This window comes from Notamacropus eugenii, chromosome 1 (genome assembly GCF_028372415.1).
Source record: "Notamacropus eugenii isolate mMacEug1 chromosome 1, mMacEug1.pri_v2, whole genome shotgun sequence".
Taxonomy (NCBI): domain Eukaryota; kingdom Metazoa; phylum Chordata; class Mammalia; order Diprotodontia; family Macropodidae; genus Notamacropus; species Notamacropus eugenii.
The window spans coordinates 78,032,154-78,055,034 of NC_092872.1; the positions used below are offsets into that span (position 1 = coordinate 78,032,154).

Genomic DNA, 22,881 nt, shown 5'->3' on the forward strand with positions numbered 1-22,881 from the left:
AGTTACCAGAGGCTTCGGTCCAGCTCATCTTTATTAGGGGAAGAGAATTACCTGAAGGCAATGGGTGGGGGAATGCTTTTCACCAGGTCTGGTCCCCAGGGCTGAATTTCCAGTTCCTGTGCAGAGCTCAGCATGAAGTTCATTTGCTTTAACCTCTAAGGAAATGACTGTTCACCCACCCCACCCCCAGAGGGTCAGACAATGGATGGGGTTGGGTTTTTGAGGAAAAACACCTGAACTGAAATGTATCAGTTCTCACAGGAGACGAGGACATGGGGGTGGGAATGGGGTTGGGGGTTAGGGAGTTCAGTTGAGCCTGCATCTAAGATCATGATTCTTCTGCTTCCAGGACAACCACCGAATTAGAGAAGGGTTCTCTGGGTGAACACAAACAGGTCGTCCATTTTTTCGGTACAGCCTGAAGGGACAGGATAAAGGATTAGTTGGGAGAGGACAAGGAGGGGACTGAGGGAGGTACAGTCATTAGTCAGGATCTGACTTGGACTCACACATAAGCCTGTATATGACAGTCACCATTGGCCTCTTGTATTTCTAGCTGGATGACATTCCGAAAGAATTTACAGGGGATGGTCTTTCGATAGACTTGGGTACAGCATGAAATGCTGGGGTCTACGAGTAGTGCTGAGGGAGGTAAAGGAAGAATAGAAACATGATCTTAGGGGGACTGGATACCCTAAACCCAAGAAGCTGCATTCTTCCAGTCTAACAACTGAGAACTTCCCTCCCCACTAGTCTGAGGGACCTCTTCCTACAGTCTAAGAGACTAACAGACAATACTTGAACTTGACAACCTAACACAATTTGACAAACTAAACCCCATCACCACCACCCGCTTCTAAAAGGCCTGCTACTCTCAAAATATATTTGAAATATATTTTCAAACCCTCCTCCCTCACCTCTCTGTCTTTACCCAGATCACTCATCTCACCTCTCCTGGGGCTGAAGTTGAGGACCAGCAAGGTCAAAATTAGGGTTATCTCCATTCCCTTCATGCTGCTTCTAAGGAGTTTAGGTTGTGTAGGGAACCTCTGAATGAACACACTTCTTAGGGCCAACCCTTTTAAGTGGAACAGGTTTGGAGGAGGTGTGGAGTTCCCCGTATCTAAAGTGTGACTGGAGGAGGCATTCTTGGAGGATCCACCCCCTCCTCTGGGTTAGGGTGTGGAAGTTCTGTTTCATTCCCTAGAACTCCTCTTTATCACCTCTTCAGTGGGGGAAGAGGGGAGGGGGGACCCTCAGGCGGGTAGGACTCAATTTCTTCCCTTTATGTTCCTGTGACAAAATATAACCTCTCTGACCAGTCACCTGGTAGTCGATTTCTCTCCTCCCAGCAGTTCCTTCAGGGCCAAGGCCATTGGATGATGGTGATCTTCAGAAGTCGTTGTGTTTTGTTTCCAACCAGAAGTTTTTATCTCTGTCCTGAGTCTCCATCCCCATGTCCCTCTGTGCACCTATTCCTTGGCTAACTTTAAGTTCTCCCCTTTGGTGGGGACTTGAAGCTTAGGGCTAGGAGAAGTTCTAGGTCTGTTGCTAATAGTTTTCTGGGCAAAATTTTCTTCCCGTGGTCTGAGACATTTCCAGTTTCTTCCCACATTACTGGATTTCTTTTGCTGTCTATGTTCCCTGATGCGAGGAGAGAAGGGGCTAAAAATGGGAATTCCTACAGTAAATAGTGACATTCTGTGATACAGTCATGATCACCATGACATTCATCAGGGCATCTAAAATCATATTCAGTCCCATGAAGTGCCATGTATGTATTCATGAGTCCCTATGAGAGGAGGCTCCTGATGGGAAACAGCTGATGTATACGTGGATGCAAGCTGAAGCTGATAGCAGATCTGGCAAATCCTTTCCTTCTCCCACCCTTTATTTCTTGCCCTGGCCTGTTCCTCTTATCAGGAAAAAGTGATTTGTAAGTAATTTAATTAGACATAAACTTGAACTAATTCTCATCCTTTCCTGGTTTCTAACCACAGACAGTGGGAAAAGGGGACAGACTATATAGAACACTGCCTCAAAGATTATTTTCTGGAGGATTTAATATGGCAGTCCCTCTGCCTTGTCCCTAAACTCCAACCCTACTCCCTCCTCCAATAGACTTTCCCCAAGACCATCTTGTCTTTCCTCAAGATGCTGAAAGTTGTGGAATTTGCTCCCTAGATTTCCCAAGTTGGACAACTGTGAGGTTTAAGGGAGATAAGGACTGACAGTGGTCTGAGTTCAATGAGATAACTCTTGAGGGTGAGAACTGGATTTGGGCCCTTTCCTGGAATCTGGGCAAGGACTGCAGGGATCTAAGCCCGTGGAGTTTGGGCTTGATGTCCTGGGGACACCTTAGTGGGAAGGGGAGAGTATTCTTCCATTCTCGATGTAGCAAAGAGGATGGGTCAAGAAGAGATAAGAGTTAAGTTGATGCCAGGTTAAACACAGAAGCACACCTTAGGAAAATCTGAATTTCTTGCCTTGTCACATCCTGGAATGTGTCAGCCTGAACAAGGTGATATGAGGTTCCTAAAAGGACTTTGGACCCCCAACTCTAACCTTAGTCATCACCTTCCATGAGGTCAAGTGCCACTCATATATCCATTTCTAATGAGGAATGGTTGAAAGACTTGAGAATGTTCAACTTAGAAAAGATAAAACTTTGGGAAACATTGTAAGAGCTGAAAAGGGAGGTGGGGGGGGGGGGTAGAATTAGACATCTTGCAAACCTAGGACAAATGGGTGAAAGTTAAAGGTAGATTTCTGCTCAATAAATTCCTTACAATTACAGTTTTTAAGAAAGTGAAATATATTTCCTCCTGATAGTTCTCATCAATGGAATTGATTAGACAGGCAGGCACCAATGCCAAAACAGGCAGGCAGTAGTATCAGGACATGTAGGAATTCATGTGTTAGGGAAGATCTCCAAGGTGCCTTCCAATTCTTTCTATATCTGGGTCAGTTTAATGATCAGCTGTATAGGATATTGAGTGAGGGTAGCTAAGGTAGGATGGTGAGCTGAGATCTTCATTAAGCCCAGAAACCTGGATTTCAAAGTAGTCTGGATTCGAATTTGAACCATTAAGAACCATGTATTTTGTAAGAAAGTTTTGTGTACTTTGACTGTCTTCATCTGTTTTTACTTTAGCTTCTTAGTAATGGTCGCTTTAAAAAAACAACAACAAAAAATTTTCAACCAAAATAGTTTTCCAGGAACTGAGCAGAAAAAAGGTCGGTTTGCTCCTTGTGGCCTTTGCTGGTGGTGGTTGCCAGTTGCCAATACCGGGGCTAGAGAATGAATAGAAATGCGTGGCACCAGGCCTTGTAGACGTGTGTCATTCCCCCACACTTTATAGAATTATAGGATTTAGAACTGGAAGGGCCCTGAGAGATCGTCTAGTTCAACCCCCTCATTTTATTGATGAAACTGAGGCCAAAAGAACTTTCTCACTCAGGGTTTCCATGACATTGACTTTTTGCTAATAGGATTCCCTGATGCCGGTTCACAGATGGGGTGTTCCTGATGAATGTCACTGATGGGCCGCTGGTACTAACTGGGGATCATTGATGAGGGCGATGGGTGACACTGATCGGTGGCCCTTAAAGAGGGATTCCTGATACTGATGAGGAGTCTCTGATGAGGTCAATGACACTGATTGGGAGGGGAGGGGGGACTGCTGCAGCTCGAAGGGGTAAAAGAGTGGAGGAAGAAGGGTAACGATTCTCCCAAACCCACAGCCTTCCCCTTGGGGTCAGGGAAACGTAAGCACCAAACCCAGTCCTTACACATGGTGGTCCCCTTCCTCTTCCCTCCCCCCACCCAACAGCGGCAGCGGCAGCGGCAGAGACTGGCTGGCAGAGTCAGGATCCAGGTTAAATCCTTTACTCCACGGCACTGCTGGGGAGCGGCTGAGCCCCGGCCCGATAGAGTGATGCTTGCTGGGTCCCTCGGGGCGGCACTGCCGGACAGCGGGGACTGCTTCGCCTGGAGGGGTGGGGGCCCAAGCTCCTGGACAGGCAGCTCACCAGACGGGGAAGGGGTTCCAGCTTCTGCCTCTGTGGGGGTGCTGCGCTGTGGAGGGTTCACCGGCAAGGCTCCAGAGGCCTGGACTGGAGGGGGACTGGGGGCGGGCTAGTGAGGTAGCGAGGGGCGGGGCGCAGGCCACATTCCGCCCTCCTCCCCCTATCCCCACCCCAGCAGTTTCTGAATCTTGGGAGAAAATGAGGCAGCGCAGCCACTCCGGCGATGTAGCCAGACTGCAACCCAAGGAGTCCTCACCTTTGGGAACCGCCCTCACCCCCTTTTCAGATTCTTTCCAGATCCACCTCACCTCTTTTCCCTTCTCCACATCCGCAACCAAGGGAAGAAGTAAAAACAGCCCCAATAGATCCTAAAGAAAAGGAAGCCAAGTGGGGAGAAGGGATGGGGGAGGGGTGGGAAGGCCCAGCCTCTCGACCCTTAGGGTCCTCTTATCCTTCCTCCGTCCATTTCTCTTCACTCGGTCTCGCAGTTCATAATCCCTCCGCACCTCTTTATTTCCCACGCCCCTCTCCCCACTATTACCCCTCCGCTGCCGCCGCCCATTTCCCCGGTACCCCCAACTCACTCCTCTTCTGCCTCCAGCGCCACTTCGTATCTCTTCAACCCCGGCATGTCCTTGACTCCAGCAGTAATCCTAAGGAGGCGAACATCGTTGGTTGGAGCCTTTGGGGGTCTCAAGGCCCTTAGCACCCCACCTTTTTCTTCTTCCTTTCCCCTCCCCCGCCTTTTCTATGAATCAGGCCCTTACTGCGTCCCACACTTCACCAAGGTCCAGCTGCGGTTGCCCTGAAAGTAGGAGAAGAGGAGGGTCCTCCGCCAGGCCCCACCGCCACCTCCCCACCTTCCTCCTCAGACGCCTCTGGCGGGATTTCAATTAGGTAAAACCGAGAGGCCCCGAAGAGAGGAGGCGCTCAGGGCGAGAGGAAGCTATTATAGGTGGTTCCGAGGAGCTAAGCCTGGGTGAAGGAGCGTCTGTAACTGTAGTCGAAAGAAGAGATCCTTGCCAGGACTTCGCCCTGCCCACCAGCACCCCAAATTTCCCTCAGGAAAACCATCCTATGAGGAGATGAGGACTGTGAGGTAGCGAGGAGAGGGGTTGATGGACAGTGAAAGGAATAGACTGAGAGACAATCAGGGGATGGGGTCTGATGGAGAAGGAGGGTAAGGATGAGGAGCATTGGGAAAGGCAGGTAAAGGGATGAGGGGGAGGGTTATTGACAGAACGAGGGCTAAGGGACATTGAAGGCCCCAAACTGATGAACAACAAGCTAGCCAAATGAGGTGATGGGAGATGAATATGAGGGGATGGACAGAGAAGGTTAGAGGAGGGTAACATCTGAGAGAACAGTGAGGAAAAATGGACTGAGACATAAGGAGAGGGCATGGACTGAGAGTGAGAAAAAGGTAAGGGCAGCCAGAAGGTGAAGAATGAAAGATGATGAGGGTCCATACAGTGAGAGCCAATGAAAGGGCAGGAAGTGGTTGAGGATAAAGGATGATGAAGAGAGAAGGATGAACAGTGAAGAAATGATGATGAACAATATAGAGGGCCTGAGCTGAGAGCAGAAGGGGGATGAAGATTGAAGGATGCTGAGAGTGAAGAACTGGGGTGGGGGGATAATGATAGGGCAGATTAAGGGAAGAGACAGGGGAGGAGAGAGAAGGTTATGAAAGAATGAAGTGAAGAGATGGGATGGGAGGGGATTAAGTGGTATGCGACAATGAGGTGGACCCCGCTATGGGATGGGGAAGTAGGGAGAGGTGGGTAGGAGAGTGGGAGAATGGGGTGGGAGTAAGAGGGAGGATAAGCAATTAAGATGGAGTACAGTGGAAGAGGGAGTGAGGAATGGATAAGAAGGAGCCTGAAGGACAGTGAGAGGAAGAGAATTGAGGGGATGTGGAATTAAGGGAGTAGCCAGGTGGAGGAAGAAACTAGGATTGTTGTGGAAGGATGAAGAGAGTGGGGTGAAGGTTGAGGGATAGGGGAAATGAAGGTGAAGATGGGGGTGAGGAGAGTGAGGAAGATGAGGGCATAGGGTAAATGAAGAGGACAGAGGATTAGGAGTATTAAAGAGTGCAGCTGGGAGATGAAGGCAAAGGGATATCAGGAGGGAGGAAGATGGGACAGCAGAGACAGAATGGAGTAATGGGGATGAGGAGGGTGTTGGGTGGGGTGATAGGGAATAAAAAGTGAAAGGGGCTGGAGTTTAGGAACAACAAGAAATGAAGGAGATAAATGAGAAGTGAGGGGAATGAGGTGTGAAGGAATTGGGGTAAGAGGAGATAATGGGATGGTTTGGAGTGAGAGAAATTGGGATGATGACATGGGAGTGGTGGGTGGTTAAGAGAGGAACAGGATGGATGAAGATTGGGGGATGATGGAGAATGACTGCAATGGATGGGGGATTAAGAGTGAGGGATGGAATGAATGAGGTGAATAAGGCATAAGAGAAGGCTGATAAAGAGTAAGAGGAGCGAATTTGGGGGATAAGGAGTGAAGAAACAGAGGAGTTGGGGGTTAGGAGTTCAGGGAATAGGGGATGAGAAGTGAGGGGGATGATGGAAGATGGGGAGTTATGGAAGGTTATGGATTAAGAATGAAGGAGATAAGTGAGGAGCACAGAAAAGATGAGAAAGGGAATGAGGAAGTGGGGGTGGTGATGAGATTTAAGTGTCGAATGAAGGGGTTTTGGTGATGAAGAAATAATAGGAGGGTTAGAAATGAGGGAATGGGGATGATGATGAGAGGGTGATGGCAAGAAAGAGTGAATTGGGATGGAGGATGGGATGATGTGAATATTAGGAGGAGGTTGGGGGATTAAGATCAAGGAGATGATGGAAAGCAAACGAAGGAGATGGAGAAGATGAGCAGTGAGGAGTGATGGGGTATAAGGTGTGGGAAAGATGGGGGATGAAGAATGGGGGAAAGAGGAAACTGAGCAGTGAAGGGGGATGGTGGATGAATGGGGGTGATGGGGAGGCCGGGCTGCGAGAGGGATGATGGGAGATGAACCATGAAGTAATGGGAATGAGGATGAGCAGTGACTAGGAAAATGAGAGATGGGCGTTGAATGGAGGTAATCGGAGGATTAGGAGGAAGGGGGATGAGTGGGGTGACAAACGTGAGGCTAGGGCTAGAGGGAGAGGGTAGGGATGGAGAAGGAGGGGAGTCACCTGGGAGGAGGGGCCTGAGGGCCTGCGCAGCAGCCTGAGCTCCCTCCCTCCCTGGTTTCGCCCTAGAGACCGTTACACGGGGACGGCGACGTCACAGGGACTGACTGACTAGAGGAGAGGGCGGGGCCTGCCTGACACTCACCGGAGCAGGGTCTCTCTGTTCCCACGTGGGAGAGCTTGGGCTTCCAAAGAAGTGCCCACTGAGTCTCAGAGGGATCAGGAGTATTTGGGCGTGTGTGTGTCATTCCAATTTCCTGCAGGCAGTGGAGGGGGCAGGAGGGAAGGAGGAGGTGCTCTCTAAACAGAAGCCATCGGGCGTCAGTGGTTCCACGCAGCAGAAATCTCCCAATTAGGGGATAAGATGTCTCGGGAATCAAGCAGAGTTAGACCGAGGGAGTCACGACTCCCTCTCTTGATCTCAGCGTTGTAAGCTAAGCTCATCTTAGCCCTAGGGAGGGTGCAGGATACCGAAAGGGTCAATGCATATGTGGGGTGACGGAGGAGAAGGAAAGTGGTTTTGGTCAGACTTGGGAAAAGGACCCACTCAGGCATCCTGCTAGCATCACGTGTATCTCCCTATCCCTGCTTCCCCTCCCTCAGTCACCTCCCTCTTCTGCCACCAATGTCTACCCGCCTGCCATGGTACTTAGAGATATTTTAAGTTCTTGAGTGATCCCAGATCCATTTTGGGTGGACCCTGTGTGTACTTTATGGAAGGATATGGATAAAAATTACAGGATAAGCAGGTACAGTCTGCTTCACCAGAAGGAATTTCCAAATAGATTAGACACATTTGAGTATTTGAACAGAAAAAACTGATGTTGCTTCTTCCTTCCACGGTCCCTCACTATCCTCATAATTCTCTTCCTCAGTACACCCCAATTTTCTTTCCAAGTCCCCCGCTTTCTCTTTATAAGTACTTCCAAGGGATGTCTAGAAAGGATAAAGTCATCCCTTCTGTGTTCTCCCTTTTCCCTCTGAAATCTATCTCCAGTCCACTTCCACTTTCACTCTTTCTCAAATTCCCCACCAGATTTCCCTTCTCTTTCCACACAAGACACTGCCCAGCAGCTGTTGGCCAAGAAGCAGCAGTGATGGACTCCTGCCCAAAAGAGGCATATTTCAGGGAGTGGCTCCCCAGGCCAGAGCGACCCTTGGGCTCCTTACATCAGGGCACTGGGAGGTTTAGAGTGAGCACAAGAGTTGGACAGGAGCCGAGGAAGAAGATGGAGGAGACTGAAGGAACGGAAAGTACTAGTTCTAAAATAGGAAGCTAAGGGAGGGGCTGTTAGTTATTCTGGAATCTTTTCTATCCCAATACAGAAAGACTGAGAAAAAAGCTCAGACAGAACAAGATGGAGATAGGGAGACAGAGAACAGAGGAGAGGGATAGAGATAGAGAGAGAGACATAAAATGAAAAGAATACATAAAGAGCCTCCATGCCACCCACCCAGTGGGCAGATTTTCCTTGAAATGTCCCTAGTCTTAGATCCTAGTTAAGATGAAACTGTTTGCAATTGAAGAGAGGGCAAAGCTGCCTTCCCTGGTGCTTTTCTTTATTGGGAAGGAATATACCCTAACTCCTCCCAGTTTTCTTCAGTGACCCATCAGGGATCCTGCCAACAGACATTTCCCTAAACCATCCAGATCTTTTTGTTTCCAAACTATTTCCCTTTCCTCTCCTTAGACTTCTGTCTCTTTCTTTCTATTTCTCCCTTTCCTTCCTTGCCTCCCCTCTCTTCCCTTCCTACCCCAAGGGCATGAAACACGCATGATCATTTCTGCTGGACTGGGCCTCACATTCCATTCCACCTCAAAGGCAAACTAGAGTCTTAGTGTCAGAATTTGAGGAAAAAATCCTGTCCCTCCCCTTCCATCTCCTGCAAGCTAACACAGGCTCTCAGCTTGTCCCTTTGCTGGCCTTATAGTTCCCACATCCATGAAAACTGGGTCTGCCCTTCTAAGGACTTTACTTTGGATGTCTCAGTAACAGGTGATACCAGGTTCAGATTCCCAGTATCCAAGATGAGATGGGTTATTTTTCTCATAGAGTCATAGGTCACAGGATGTCAAAGTTGAAAGAGACGTTTGGAAGTGTCTGATTCGAACCTAGTCTCCAGAATACCTACAAGGGATGATAAAATTTTATTTGCAAGATGTCTTGCAAATCAAATAAAAAAGACTCTAAATTGAACAGGTAGAGAAGGGGAGAAAAAGTGCCTATTTTTATCCACCAAGCTAAACGTTATAAAGAGTAGCTATGATATAAAAGGATGGTGGTTGAAATAAAAGTTCCTAGAAGACAAAATCTAAGAAATGACCCTGATGCATAAGCCATGGTCTTAGATGTTTGTTTACAAATGCATACAGTACAGGCAAGAAGCAAGATCCTAATGAGGCAAATTTGGCTTCATAAGTATCACTGAGACTTGATGGAATGAGAACTAGACAGGAATATGGCTCTGGAATGGTATGACTTACTCAAAAACAAAACAAAGCAACCAGTTTGGGTAATGAGAGTATGTAGGAGGCATTGTATATTAAGATGATAATAATCATTTGAGGAAATCTGAGAAGAAGAATAATAGAGAACATTTGGCTGACGGGCAACCGAAGCAACTCCAAAAGTAGTATTGTCCTCGTAGTATGTCCCAGGATCCCTGGACAGAATAAGGGAAAAGGTGAGTCTGAGAAACAGATCAGACCTGGCACAGGAGCATAATATAGAAGTGACGGGAATATCAGTTATTCAGACATCTGCTAGAGAGATCTCCCTGCCCCAAGCAGAACTACTAATGATGTCTTGACTTGCCTTAATTATAATTTTCTCCAGAAGGTAGATGAACCAACAAGGGGAATTTTATTCTGGATCTGACTCCCACCAATAGAGAGAAACTAGTTGCTGGAATGGAAATGATGGGAACCTTGGGAAAAAGCAATAATTCCATCTTAGAATTTGTGCTAGAAGAGGAGAGGAAAGCCAAACATAGTCTGACGTGTATACCAAATTTTAGAAGAGTAGGTTTTTAAAGGGTTCAGAGGAAATACAAATAGGAGCCCATGAACTAAAATCCTATAGAGGAAATTAGCCCAAGGAGTTGGAGAAACTTTCAACAATAAAATTCTAAAGATGCCAAGAGAAATAATATCAAATGATGAAGGGGAAAGGGAGCTGTCAGAATAGGTTGATGTGGGTGCAGAAGCAACTGACGAATCAACTTAGATTTGAAAAAGACAGAAACTTAGAATAAGGAAGCAAGGACTGGTAATAGATGATGAATACAAAAACTTGATATAGACTAGTGTCCAAAGGACAAAAATTCAGAATGAACTGAAGTTGATGAGGAAAGTTAAGGACAGTAAAAAGAGTTTTTATGCTCAGAAAAAGAAAGGAATCAAAAATGGTACTGCATGAATAAGATGGATAAGACAATGAGAACTAATGACAAAGAAGGCAATCAACTCAAATTTTGCTTTTATTTTCTAAGCCAAGGAGAATGATGTTTGGTTTAGAATGGAAGTGACGTACAGATGGCCAACATAAACAGATAAGGAGCAGAGCACCTACCTTCCCTTAATGAGCTAACATGGTCTGATAAACCACAACCTAGAATACTGAAAGAACGGGTGGATGTGATGGCTGAGATAGTCAGTGGTTTTTGAAAGCTTGTGAAGAGGAGAGGTGCTAGAAGACTGTTATAGGGGAAATATCCCAGTTTCAAAAAAGGAAGGACATGGAATCAGCAAGCTATTGGCCAGTGAACTTATCTTAGATTTGTGGCAAAATTCTAAAATATATTGTTAAAGAGAAGATACACAAGTATCTGGAAAAAAAAAAGTAATGATCACAAAAGGCCAGCATAACTTCATCAAGAACAGATCATGCCAGGGGCAACCAGGTGGCACAGTTGATCAAGTCCAGGTCCTGGAATTAGGAGGACCTGAGTTCAAATCTAACCTCAGACACTTACTAGCTGTATGACCCTTGGAAAGTCACATAACTCAGTTGCCCCAAACAAGCAAAAAAAACCCCAATGTATCATGCCAAACCAGTCTTATGTTATTGTTAGTGAAAGGGTCACTAAAATTGTCCTAATTGTACTGATAATGTCCCCCACATGTAATATAGGCTAAGGGTGGGAAATTTGAAGAGAGGTAGAATAGACATCTTTGGTTTCTCCTCCTCCCACTTTTCTCCAGAGGAAATTAATTCCTGCCAGGAGGAGAAGCAGCAGGTTAAGGTCAAAAGCTTGATCTCTCTGTTCTCCTCTGAGAGAGGTGATGTTGGACTAGAATTACATCTATATACTTCTATATTGTCAGTCTAGGGGATATGGCTAGTTTTCAGGTTCAAGCTAACTTCTAATCTCTGTCTCATTAATGAAGGAAGCAGGAAGCCAAGATTCCTATCTAAGGCTTAATTCCTGTTCCACCATATACCAGTTTTGCAATGAACACACGTAGCAATTAGTAAGGAAAGCTCATTTATCCAATTCCATAGCAAAACAGAAATCAGAGAAAATATCATAGGGAATATGTACTTGACATTACAGAGTAAAGCAGCTCTCCCATTGGGAGCAGAATAACTTGTTCAACCAAGAGAGTGTCTCAGATTTCACCAAAGTCAAAATTCTCTAGGATAATCAGCTGGGGACAGGAAAAATATGGAGATTGCCGGCTTCTCTCATGTCAGCTTCTTCCCAGGGTCTTATTTTTCCTTCAGCAGCCTGAAGTGGGGTCAGCATCTTCTATTTTCTCTCTCAAAGCTGTAAGACAGAAATGCCTAAAGCAACTGTAGAACCCAAAGGACCCAAAGACCCTAGAGACTCAAAGCAATAAAAAGAGTAAAGAGACTTGAAGAGATTTCTAAGCTAGAAGTGACCGAAGAGAGTTTTCTCTCCTGCTCTCACCAACTCTGCCTTATCCCTCAAGCATCGATCCTCATCAGTGAGGAGAAAGTCCCATACCAATGGATTTTGGGACTCAGTACATGTACATCAAAAGAAAACTATAGATACAGTTTACCTAAATTTTTAGCAAAGCATTAATAAAGTCTCTCAATGCTACTTTTCTGGAAAACATGGAGAGTTAGTGGGCCAGATGATAGCACAATTTGGAATTGGTTCAGTGATTGTACCCAAAGGGCTGTCCTTTGGGGTTCGACGTCAGCATGAAGGAAGATCTCCAGCAGAGTGTCTCAGTAGTCTGCACTTATCTCTGTGCTGTTTTATATTTGTATTAACTTTGACAAGAGCCCAGATGATAAGATCCTTCCCAAGTTTGTAGATGATCCAAAACTAGAATGGACAGCTCACAAACTGGATGACAAAGACAGGGTGCATGTAAATCATGGGATCATAGAATTAGAGCTGAAAAAGACCTGAGGGGGCATCTAATTCAACTACCTCCTTTGACAGATGGAGAAAGCGAAGCCAAAATGATGAAGCGACTGGCTCAATGAGGTCAAGCAGGTAGCATGTGCCAGTGTAAAGAATCAGACCCAGGTCCAGCAGGTCCTGCTGTCTTCTGTACTGCTCAGAGCACAGCTGAAATAGTATGTTCAAATATTGATGTCACATTTTAGGAAGGACATTGAAAAGCTGGGTGAGGATCCAGAGTTGGATAAACCAGCATACTGAGGGGCCTCATGTAGAGTCATATCCTTCCCCTCCCCCACTCCATCTCCCTTAACAGAACATAAGCTGCTTGAGAAAAGAGACTATTTCATGTTTGTCTTTGTATGATTGTGAGGACTTCATATTGTGCCTAGCACACAGTAAGCACTTAATAAAGACTAAGTGAATGAATGAGTGAATAATTAGTTGAAAGAACTGGGGATATTCAGAGAAGATGCAGGAGGGACATGATTTATTTTTTTAAGTATTTGGAGAGCTGTTTCTTGGAAGATGGTTTAGTTGTTTTCAGTTTGGGCTCATAAAGCAGAATTAGGAATAAATGGATAGAAGTTGTAGACAGGGAAATATAAGTTTGATATAAAGAAAACCTTCTTGACTATCAGAGTTATCCTGGAACAGCTAGGTGGTGCAGTGGATACAGAAGCAGCATGGGAATCAGGAGGACCTGAGTTCAAATCTGACCTCAGAAGCATAGTAACTATGTGACCCTGGGTAAGTCACTTAACCCTATTTGCCTCAAAAACCCCAACAACAACCTATTCCAAAGTGGAATGGGCTGCTTTCAGAGGTAGTGGGTTCCTCAACTGATCAACAGGTATGTATTAGGTGCCTAGAACATGCCAGGCACTGTCTGACATGCTAAGTATATAAGTACAAAGAATTGAAACAGTTTCTTCAAATGAGGTCTGAATAACCATTGGTCAATATATGTCATCGAGGAGATTCCTGAAAGGCATGGGTTGGAACCGATGGCTACTGAGTCCCTCCTAAATATGAAATTTTGTAATTCGCTAATCTCCTCATTTTATGGAGAAACTAGGACCAAGAGAAGTTTAAAAAGAACTTGTCTAAGGCTAGTAAGGAAGCAAGCTAGGAGCCCATCCTCACAAAATCACAGAAAAGCAGAGCAAGAAACTTCTTGATGGTCCAGCAATCTGACAGCATCCTGGGTCATCGGGAATAGTTCGCATTGATACCTAGGATCCAATCCTTCACTGAGAGCTTAGAGCTTTCATTCTTAGATAAGGATAGGAAATTATTTCCCTGAGGCCCCCAACTCCTTCTCACCTCACTACTTAAGGGCATCTGCCATCTGCCTGTAAGGATTTCAGAGTTAGAAAGACCTTAGGGGTCATTTAGTTCAAGGCTTACCTGAGCAGAGTTTCCCTGTAATGACTCTCTCCACTTGCTGAGCCTCAAGAGAGTAGAATTTTTTTATTATGAATTTAAATCATCAACAAATATTTTAAAACTCAAAAGGAAAAAGAAAACTATATGTACAAAAATATTGATAGTTCTTTTACTGGTGGCAAAGAATTGGGAATTGAGATGTCCATTAATTGGGGAATGACTGAACAAGCTGTGGTATATGATTGTAATGGATTACTATTGTGCTATAAGAAATGATGAGCAGGATGCTCTCAGAAAAACCTACAAAGACTTATATCAACTGATGCAAAGTGTAATGAGCAGAAGCAGGAGAATACTGGACACAGCAAGAGCAATATTGTATGATGATCCAAGACAATTCCAAAGGACTCATGATGAAAAATACTATCCATCTTCAGAGAAAGAACTGATGGAGTTTGATTGTAGATTGAAGCATATTAAAAACAAACCTTTATTTTTCTTTTTTTGGGGGGGAACATCCTGTGTTTTCATTCATAACATGACTAACATAGAAAAATAAACTCTGCTCAGGTAAGAATGGAAACTCTAAACTCTCAGTGAAGGATTGGATCCTAAGTATCAATACTGAAGGATTCCCGATGACCCAGGATGCTGTCAGATTGCTGGACCATCAAGAAGTTTCTTGCTCTGCTTTTCTGTGATTTTGTGAGGATGGGCTCCTAGTCTTGCTTCCTTACTAGCCTTAGACAAGTTCTTTTTAAACTTCTCTTGGTCCTAGTTTCTCCATAAAATGAGGAGATTAGCGAATTACAAAATTTCATATTTAGGAGGGACTCAGTAGCCATCGGTTCCAACCCATGCCTTTCAGGAATCCTCTCGATGACATATATTGACCAATGGTTATTCAGACCTCATTTGAAGAAACTGTTTCAGTTCTTTGTACTTACATACTTAGCATGTCAGACAGTGCCTGGCATGTTCTAGGCACCTAATACATACCTGTTGTTCAGTTGAGGAACCCACTACCTCTGAAGGCAGCCCATTCCACTTTGGGATAGGCTATTGTTAGGGTTTTCCACAACATGACTAACATAGAAATAGTTTTGGCATGACTGCACATGACTGCACCTTGGTCAGATTGCTTATCTTCTGAGGGGCAGGGAAGGAAGGGAATTTGGGACTCAAATTTTGAAAAAATGTTAAAAATTGTTTTTACATGTAATCAGGGAAAATAACGTATTAAATAAAAAAGGAAGCAAACTTGTGTAGTTTGGGTTTTTTTAAGAGTATATATTACAAGGAGTGCAGGTTAATGAATAAAGAGCTGCTCGCAAGCCCCTCCTTTGCCAATGCTGACAATGTGACTCTGGGCAAGCCATTTCATCTCTCCATGCTCAGGACAGCTCTCTAAGAATGTAAGTTAGAGAGAAGGTTTGAGCCTTATTGGTACAAACATCTCCCTGAACCAATGACCTAAGTCTGGTGATTTTAAAGTGAACAGATTAGAATAGTAACAAGTTATTACCGCTCTTGTTTGTTTCCTTCTGAATTTTTTCTTGTGTCATTCGTCTTGCTTTATTGATGTCTTTTTCTTTTTAAAATCTGTATTTCTTTGCTTGAAGCCCTCCTCAAGAAGTATTTCCTTGTAACAAATTATAACAAGTTGTAGTTGGGCAGCTAAGGGGTGCAGTGGCTAGAGCACCAGTGCAGGAGTCAGGAAGACCTGAGTTCAAATGTCACCTCAGACACTTGACATTCAGTAGTTATGTGACCTTGGGCAAGTCACTTAACCCCAACTGCCCCATCCTGGGTCATCTCCAGTCATCCTGATGGATTCAGATGACTCCGGAGGAGAAGTGAGGCTGGTGACCCTGCACAGCCCTCCCTCATTCAAAACAAAGTCAAGGGCAAGTCATGTCATTATTTCTCTGATGGCATGGTCTTCTTTGGCAACGAAGGACGAACACACACAATAAATTGTAGTCAAGAAAAATAAATCAGTTGGCCATATCTGAAGAAGCTACATTCTGCCTCTCTAGTTCAATACATCACCTCCCCCCACATGAGAGACAGGAAGCATATAGCACAGCTTGTTCAGCCATTCCCCAATTGATGACAGTCTCCTCAATTTCCAATCCTTTTCCACCAGCAAAAGAACTACTATCAGTATTTTTGCTCATATAGGTCTCTTTTTCCTTTTGATTTTTTAAATATTTGTTAATGATTTAAATTCATAATAAAAAAATTCAACTCTCTTGAGGCTCAGCAAGTGGAGGTAAACCTTGAACTAAATGACCCCTAAGGTCTTTCTAACTCTGAAATCCTTAAGGGCAGATGGCATTTGCCCTTAAGTAGTGAGATGAGAAGGAGTTGGGAGGCTCAGGGAAATAATTTCATATCCTCATCTAAAAATGGAAGCTCTAAGCTCTCAGTGAAGGATTGGATCCTAGGTATCAATAATGAACGATTCTTGATGACCCAGGATGCTGTCAGATTGCTGGACCATCAAGAAGTTTCTTGCTCTGCTTTTCTGTGATTTTGTGAGGTGCTCCTAGTCTTGGTTCATTACTAGCCTTTGGCAAGTTCTTTTTAAACTTCTCTTGGCCTTAGTTTCTCCATAAAATGAGGAGATTAGCGAATTACAAAATTTCATATTTAGGAGGGACTCAGTAGCCATCAGTTCTAACCCATGCCTTTCAGGAATCCCCTCGATGACATATATTGACCAATGGTTATTCAGACCTCATTTGAAGAAACTGTTTCAATTCTTTGTACTTATATCTTTAGCATGTCAGACAGTGTCTGGCATGTTGTAGGCACCTAATACATACCTGTTGATCAGTTGAGGAACCTACTACCTCTGAAGGCAGCCCATTCCCCTTTGAAATAGGTTGTCATTGGAGTTTTTCACAACTTGACTAACATAGAGATAGTTTTAGCATGACTGCACATGACTGAGCCTATGTCAAATTGCTATCTTCTGAGGGGGGAGGAAGGGAGGGAATTTGGGACTTAAATGTTTTTTTAACTTCATGTCTTTGATAATAGCATTAAAAAATGAAAATGGCTTGAACAGCAAAGTTGGTTTATTGGGATACAATTCTTTTTTTTATTATTAATTTTATTTATTTTCAGTATTCTACAGTCAGTAGCATATAACTTAGATGTTTTTCCCCTCTCTCCCCACTTCCTCCCCGAGACAGCATACAATTTTATATAGGTTCTACACATACATTCCTATTAAATACATTTTCACTATAGTCATACTGTGTAGAAGAATTAAAATGAATGGGAGAAATCATATAAGAAACCAAAACGTAATACAAAAGAAAATGATCTGCTACATTCTGCGATTGAATTCCATAGTTCTTTTTCTGGATGTGGAAGGCATTTTTTCTTAAAAGACCATTGGGAATTTTTTTAAGTTCTTGCATTGCAATGAAGTTCCAAGTCTACCAGAAAAATTCCTCACACACTGTGGTCGCTGCTGTGTACAAAGTTCTCCTGGTTCTGCTCCTTTCACTCAGCGTCAGATCATATAAGTCTTCCCAGGCCTCTCTGAAGTCTTCCTGTTCATCATTTCTTATAGCACAATAGTATTCCATTACATTCATATACATAATTCACATTCATTACATAATTCATATACATATTCATATACACAATTTATTCAACCATTCCCCAATTGATGAGCATCCCCTTGATTTCCAGTTTTTGGCCACCACAAAGAGAGCTGCTGTAAGTATTTTTGCACATGTGAGACCCTTTCCTATTTTTGTGATCTTTTGGGGATACAGTCCTAGAAGTGGTATTGCTGGGTCAAAGGGTATGCACATTTTTGTAGCTGTTTGGGGGTAGGAACTCAAATTAAAAAAAAAAATGTTAAAAATTGTTTTTTAACATGTAGTTGGGAAAAATAAAATATTAAATAAAAAAGAAGCAAACTGACATTACAGTATACAAAAAACAAACAAAAAAACCTCATACATATATAGTTTGGGTTTTTTTAAGAGTTTTTAGTACAAAGAGTGGTGCTTACTGAATAGGGAGCTGCTCTCAAGCCCCTCCTTTGCCAGGTACTGACAATGTGACTCTGGGTAAGCCATTTCATCTCTCCATGCTCCAGTCGACTCTCTAAGACTGTAAGTTAGAGACAAGGTATGAGCCTTATTGGTACAAGAAGCTCCATACACCAATGACCTAAGTTTGGTGATTTTAAAGTGAATAGATTAGAATAGTAGCAAAATTATTACCATTCTTGTTTGTGTTTCCTTCCGAATTTTTTCTTCAGTGTCAATTGTATTGCTTTATTGCTATCCTTTTCTTTTTAAAAATCTGTATTCCTTTGTTTGAAGCCCTCTCCAAGAAGTCCTTCTTTGTAACAAATTGTAGTAAAAAAAACATCAGTTGGTCATATCTGAAGAAGCCACGTTCTGCCTCTCTAGTTTAAGACGTCACCTTCCTCCCCCCACCCCCAACTCCCTCCATCATGAGACACAGGAAACATGTTTTCCCACCAGCCTTCTGAAGTCATGATTGATTGCTGTCCTGGCCAGAGTTCTGAAGTTTTTCCCTTAAGACAGCTGTCAGAAGCTTATATCCTCTGCTTACAGATGCTTGGAGATGTCTCAGTACACTCCTTCTTCTGGGTCATTGATAAACAAGCTAAATATGATGAGTCCTAATGCCAGCCTCCTCAGGGATAACACATTATTTTAATCTTTTATCCAGAGAGGTCACCTTTATCCTTACAAATAGAGGCAGAGACAGATCCTCAGTAGGAAAACCCCATTAGGCATATTCCACTCTTTTCTGATACTATCCCTTCCAGGGAGTTCCAGAATCCTTTTGGAGTTTCCAGATGTTGTAGAGGGGGCCAGAAAAAGGGGATGGAAGGAGCTTTCTGGAAACTAGGAAATGGATGTTTTCCCCTCCCTCACTAAGATGTTATTCTTGGACTCAGTTTCTTCACAGAGCTGGAACAGACCAGGACTCCTAAAATCATCGAATGTCTCAGTTTTGTTTTCTTTTTTTTAGGTGACAAAACTTGAAGAAACCTTTGAGATCAATGAGTTCAACTCTTCACTTTAAAGATGAAGAAATTGAGACTGGAGCTGGAGTGAGTCATTGAGACTGACTCACTCAAGACCCTCCTCTGAAATGCCTGTTAGCTCTGAATCAAGGTTAAGTCCTTCCTCTGAATACTTATTGAGCCAGCCAATGACACTACACTAAGCATTATTGACTGAGTCTTGACTAGTAATACAGCTGAGCTAGGGAGAGTTGTAGACAGACAGAAAAGAACCAGAGTTGAGATGGCTGTTGATTGGATCTCCTGGAAGCCTGCTTGACCAAGTGACCAGTCCATGGAACAAAGTGCATCCATAAACCACATGATAGCTCCTTCCTCCCTCCAAGAAAGGAGAGCATGACCAAGAAGCAGAAGTAAATAGAGATATCAGAACAGTGTGAGAAATTCCTGGACCAAACCAAGAGAGTAAGGTACTCAAGCCAGCAACAATGGAGTAAGTGTTGAGGGCCAGGATGGAGTGCTGTTGGCAAAGCTCAGGATAGACCTTTGGGGAAACTGTTCTTTGAGACTGTGCTTATTATCATCCACAATGGTTCTCGGGGCCCCCTCCCCCCCATGTTGCTGCCTCCTTTACATGAACAAGAGAACTACAGAATACAAGGGATATGTAAAATAGATGCCTTCTAGGCTAACAGTCTTTAAGACAATAAGACTGGCCTAATTACTAGGACTGGAGACAAGTAGAATGTCATGTAGACTTGCAGTTTCTGTCTATAAATACCCTGACCCTCGGATCAATAAATGGAGTTGCCCTATCTTTTTCCACCTGCCCGTGTCTTTCTTTTTCACCACTGCCACCGAACCACGTGGGGATGCAGGCTGTCTGCCACAAGTAGGAGTGGTACATTATAGAAGAGTTTCTGAAAAAAGAGAAATTCTGAACTACTGGTCCTCCTGGTTCCTATATTGACCTTGAAGAAGTGTTTCTGGATAATTCCTAGTTCTGGGATCAAGCAAGTTCTTGGACTAAACAGTACCTACATGTAGAGAAGTCAACCTGTACCTTGTTCTTTGCTGGTCTTATACAGTTATCCCTCCACATTTTGTGACTTTCCCCATTGAGGTTTTAATATATCATGGATTGGCATAAGAAATTAAATGGGAATTTTGGGGGAGTTTTGATGAAGTTGCAGATAACATGCAAAAGCCAGCAGATGACACAGAAAAAATTTAGAAACTCAGAAATGCATAAAATATATGTACAGTATTGAATAATATCAACTCAAATTTTACAATAAGTTATGGCAAACACCCCATAAAAGAAAAAGAAAAAAAATCAGGCTTATTCTCTGATATGAAAGGAAGGCCAAAAAATTTTATGTGGATTTTATGGATGGGGGGAAGGGGACACTGTTATGCCCCTAACCCCACGATGTGGAAGGGATAACTGTAAATTGTGCAGATTGTGCTGGTGGGAATTGGGGGGGTGAAAGAGCCCTTGACTCCATCATCTCCAAGTTCTTTCCTCCTTGAGAGATCTAAACATGGTAGGAGGAATGTAGCTCTGCTCATAGCCCATTAGCACAATGCTCTTCTCGTGGGTAGAGTCTGAATATTCAACACTCAAAATCTGCACAGGGTGAGGATTTGTGGAGAGCCTGAGAGAAGAGAGATTTTAGGCTTCTAGCTTTGAAATAGAATACACGTGATTCTATATTTACTTGAGGTCCATGAAGAGAGAGAAAGATTGAGAAAAAGCTGGCATATAGAGGAGCCAGAACTGTCATCATGTCCTTATCCCCAGATGTCAGGGAATTTCCTGTTGCATGAGATATAGGACCCTCTCTGTTTCTCTATCTCTATCTATTCTTAGTCCCAGCAAGAGAGCTCATTCACTCTCTGTATTATCTGGTATATCCTTATCTATATACCTTCTCTGATTTCTATTTTCTATTGGCTTGGATAAATGAGTTTATTTGCTATTTGCTATATATAGTCTTTGTGGAACTGGCATTTGGTGGGGTCTTACATCATGTGCCAAATCCTGATTTTCCTAGTGGGAAAGCTAGATGAAAGCAAAATGGGCCAAATTCTGATATTTCCCTGCATAGGGAGCATGAACATAATTTTTGAGACTTCCCCCCCACATACAAACCTCTCACACCTCTGATGAATCCTACTTTCTGTAGCTTCAACAATTTGATTTTGGGTTATAGATTACAAACACTCAAAGAAACTGAGATATGGAGTAAGGAAATGACTTGTTGGAGTGTTGTCTACCTAGTGGCAGACTCCACGACAAGAATCCAAGTCTACTAAGTCCCAATCTACTGTTCTTAGATCATACAAAAATGTGTTCTGAATTTTAACCCAGACTCTGCCCCTCTCTAGATCTCAGCTTCCCTAATGTATCCCCTTAAGAAACTTCCAAGCCAGGCCAGATGGACTAATGGTGTCTAAGTTGAGAAATGTCTGTGCATGTGTCTGACAGATGATGGTGTTGGGAAGAGGCAGAGGGGAAGGAAAGAAGAATTCTGTTCAGTCCAGCAGAGAAAACTATGTTTTTGGGGGGACGGAGCCAAGATGGCAGAGTAGAAAGACGCACATACACATAGCTCCAAACCCACAACCCATAGAACGGCTACAGGGAAGTAACTCACGACGAATTCTGCTCCCAGAGGCCACGGAACATTGGAGAGAGGGAGATTTCTGTTCCGGAGAGACCTGCAAACCTCTCGCGGGGGGGTCCTTCATGCTGCAGACTGGGCGCCAGGACTGGGAGCTGAGTGCAGCCCTGCTGCGGCCGTGGCACCGAGAGATACAGATCCGAGCAGGCTTCAGGGACGGGATCTCCAGCGGCCACACAAGTCCCTCCACCCACAGGTGACGGGGGTCGGTGAGAGAGTCTCTTTGGCGGGTTGAGAGGGGAGTGGGGTGCCCCCATAACTCAGCCCCCCCCCCCGGGAGGTAGAAGCTGAGAGGCGGCTGCAGACCAGGGCTCCCCAAGGGGGCAGGAGCCTGGATCCATTGTGGAAGGTCTGTGCATAAACCCCCTGAGGGAACTGAGCCTGAGAGGCGGCCCTGCCCCAACCTGACCACCTGAACTTAATCTCACACTGAATAGCAGCCCTGCCCCTGCCAAAAGCCCTAAGGCTGGAAGCAGCATTTGAATCTCAGACCCCAAACGCTGGCTGGGAGGATCAGGAGTCGAGGTGGCTGTGAGGAGAATATTCAGAGGTCAAGTCACTGGCTGGGAAAATGCCCAGAAAAGGGAAAAGAAATAAGACTATAGAAGGTTACTTTCTTGGTGAACAGGCATTTCCTCCCTTCCTTTCTGATGAGGAAGAACAATGCTTACCATCAGGCAAAGACACAGAAATCAAGGCTTCTGTGTCCCAGCCCACCCAATGGGCTCAGGCCATGGAAGAGCTCAAAAAGAATTTTGAAAATCAAGTTAGAGAGGTAGAGGAAAAGCTGGGAAGAGAAATGAGAGACATGAAGTCAAAGCATGAACAGCAGATCAGCTCCCTGCTAAAGGAGTCCCAAAAAAATGTTGAAGAAATTAACACCTTGAAAACTAGCCTAACTCAATTGGCAAAAGAGGTTCAAAAAGCCAATGAGGAGAAGAATGCTTTCAAAAGCAGAATTAGCCAAATGGAAAAGGAGATTCAAAAGCTCACTGAAGAAAATAGTTCTTTCAAAATTAGAATGGCACAGATAGAGGCTAATGACTTTATGCAAAACCAAGAAATCACAGAACAAAGAGAGAAGCATGGAAAAATGGAAGATAATGTGAAATATCTCATTGGAAAAACAACAGACCTGGAAAATAGATCCAGGAGAGACAATTTAAAAATTA

General features: G+C 44.0%; 2 protein-coding genes across 2 annotated transcripts in view; one reads left to right on the plus strand and one right to left on the minus strand.

The window, feature by feature from the left end:
* Positions 1 to 19,839, plus strand: part of IL11RA (interleukin 11 receptor subunit alpha) — a 33,363-nt gene extending 13,524 nt beyond the window's left edge. The window contains exon 13 of the mRNA XM_072606552.1: positions 19,028 to 19,839. Within this exon, the coding sequence (XP_072462653.1) occupies positions 19,028 to 19,041 (14 nt within the window). The 3' untranslated portion in view covers positions 19,042 to 19,839. The remainder of the gene's footprint in view (positions 1 to 19,027) is intronic.
* On the minus strand, positions 14 to 7,312 carry LOC140528996 (uncharacterized). The gene is made up of 7 exons (XM_072647367.1): positions 7,223 to 7,312; positions 4,614 to 4,682; positions 4,338 to 4,397; positions 3,660 to 4,073; positions 950 to 1,170; positions 510 to 642; positions 14 to 418 (listed from the first exon to the last, which is right to left on the minus strand). Exons 2-7 carry the CDS (start codon positions 4,658 to 4,660, stop codon positions 307 to 309), a joined length of 987 nt encoding a protein of 328 aa, XP_072503468.1. The 5' UTR covers positions 4,661 to 4,682; positions 7,223 to 7,312; the 3' UTR covers positions 14 to 306.
* Positions 19,840 to 22,881: the final 3,042 nt, after the last annotated feature.

Excerpts from the sequence above, each read along its gene's own strand:
- LOC140528996 (XM_072647367.1), bottom strand. The coding sequence starts at position 4,660 with ATGCCGGGGTTGAAGAGATACGAAGTGGCGCTGGAGGCAGAAGAGGA. Across the intron at positions 1,171-3,659 it reads CCCCCCTCCCCTCCCAATCA|AGGAGGGGGTGGATCCTCCA; the intron begins GTGTCATTGACC and ends ACCCTAACCCAG. Across the intron at positions 419-509 it reads TGTCATATACAGGCTTATGT|GCTGTACCGAAAAAATGGAC; the intron begins GTGAGTCCAAGT and ends CTGTCCCTTCAG.